Here is a 1532-nt window from a genome sequence, read left to right on the forward strand (position 1 = left end):
TTTCTCTGCAGGGAGGCTTGAGAAGGAGGTTAGCGCCATGCCCACGGAACCCGCCACTTCTTCCCACCCACCCCCATCCCCCAGCAATGAGCTAAGAGCCAACCTCAGCAAGAGGAAGGGTCTTTGATCACAGAGAGGGTCAGTCAGTGGCATGTGATTAGTGGGTTTGGGGATGGATTCCTAGGTAAAGCAGAAGGTAAAGGGGAGACTCTGGGGCCTGGCCTCAGGGGGGAGTGGAGTGGAGTTGAGGGTTGGGGACTCAGGGTGGGAGATGGGGAGCCAGGATGAAGGAAACAGAAAGTCTGACTTGACAAGCATCTTGACAGTTCAGCCTGCACGCTGTCACACCAGCTCCCATTCCTGTCTTTGCTCGATCCAGTGGCCAAAGTCAGTCTATCCTCAGCAGCACCTTCTGACACGATCCAGTGGCAACGTCCCTCACCTGTGGCCCTGGGGGAGGCTGTCTACTGGTTTTCACAGACCCAGCCACCCCCGAGCTCTGGCCCCTGGTCCTTCACACATACCCTGTCAGGCTGTAGGAGTTAAACTCACTCTTGCCTTTGGGTGGTTGACCAGGCCTTGGAGAGCTCCTAGTGGCCAGGGGCTGGGCCTGGTAGGCATCGTAGTAGTTGGACCGATTTCCCCGGGGCGAGCAGGAAAAGCAGAGGATGATTCCGGCTACCAGGGAGAACAGGGAGGAAATAATGCCCAAGTAAAGAGCCTCTCCGATCTCAAATTTCATGCTGTCAGGCACCAGTGGGGAGTAGAAGTCCCGCAAGATCCCGTGAAGATTCCAGACAACAGGGATGAAGCCCAGGAGGCCTCCAAGGATGAAGAAGACTCCGCCCACCACCGCCACTCTGTCTTTGGCTCGGGACTCCTGGCAGAAGACTGTGCATCTCATGCCCACCACAGAGACAATGCAGGCCAAGGAGGAGATTGCACTGGACGTCACCATCATGGCCTGGGCAGCCTGGATGTCAGCAGGCAGGCCCAGCATGGTGCTGTAGATGTCACACTGGGTGATGCCTGTGCTGTGTGTGGCACACTCCATCCAGAGGCCCTTGGAGAAGCCGACTGCGGTCACGATGCTGGCGCCGACGTAAGAGCTTGTTCGCCAGCTGGGGAGTAGCATGGCAACCAGGGTTCCCAACAGCCCCAGCAGGCCCAGGATGTAGCCCACAAGTTGGAGGCCAAGAGAGGCCATGGCAGACCTCTCAGTAGATGCGTCTTCAGGGCCTGCTCCCTCGTCTTCTGGCTGTAGCTCTTCCTCCTTAGATCCCGGCCTCTAATCCCTCATTTCAGAGTGTCTGTGCCAGGCCGACTTCTCTCCTCCTTACAAGTGTCTGTGGGTGGCCACGAGCAGGCTCAAGAAGGCATCTAGAAGACCTAAAAAAAATCCATAAACCAGATTAAATATTGACCAGAAGCTTATGAGAAACCAGAAAATGCTGGATGCCTTTTGACCTTTGTTATCTTCTTTAGAAATAACACATGAGAAAGAAAAAAAAAAAAACTTTGAAAGTGGAGCC

At 55.1% G+C, this 1532-nt stretch overlaps 1 protein-coding gene across 1 annotated transcript; it reads right to left on the reverse strand.

Annotated features, from left to right (window-relative positions):
• Nucleotides 1-514: 514 nt before the first annotated feature.
• On the reverse strand, nt 515-1207 carry CLDN2 (claudin 2). Its single transcript, XM_060138456.1, has one exon. The coding sequence runs from the start codon at nt 1205-1207 to the stop codon at nt 515-517; it is 693 nt and encodes a 230-aa protein (XP_059994439.1).
• Nucleotides 1208-1532: the final 325 nt, after the last annotated feature.

This window comes from Lagenorhynchus albirostris, chromosome X (genome assembly GCF_949774975.1).
Source record: "Lagenorhynchus albirostris chromosome X, mLagAlb1.1, whole genome shotgun sequence".
Lineage (NCBI taxonomy): Eukaryota > Metazoa > Chordata > Mammalia > Artiodactyla > Delphinidae > Lagenorhynchus > Lagenorhynchus albirostris.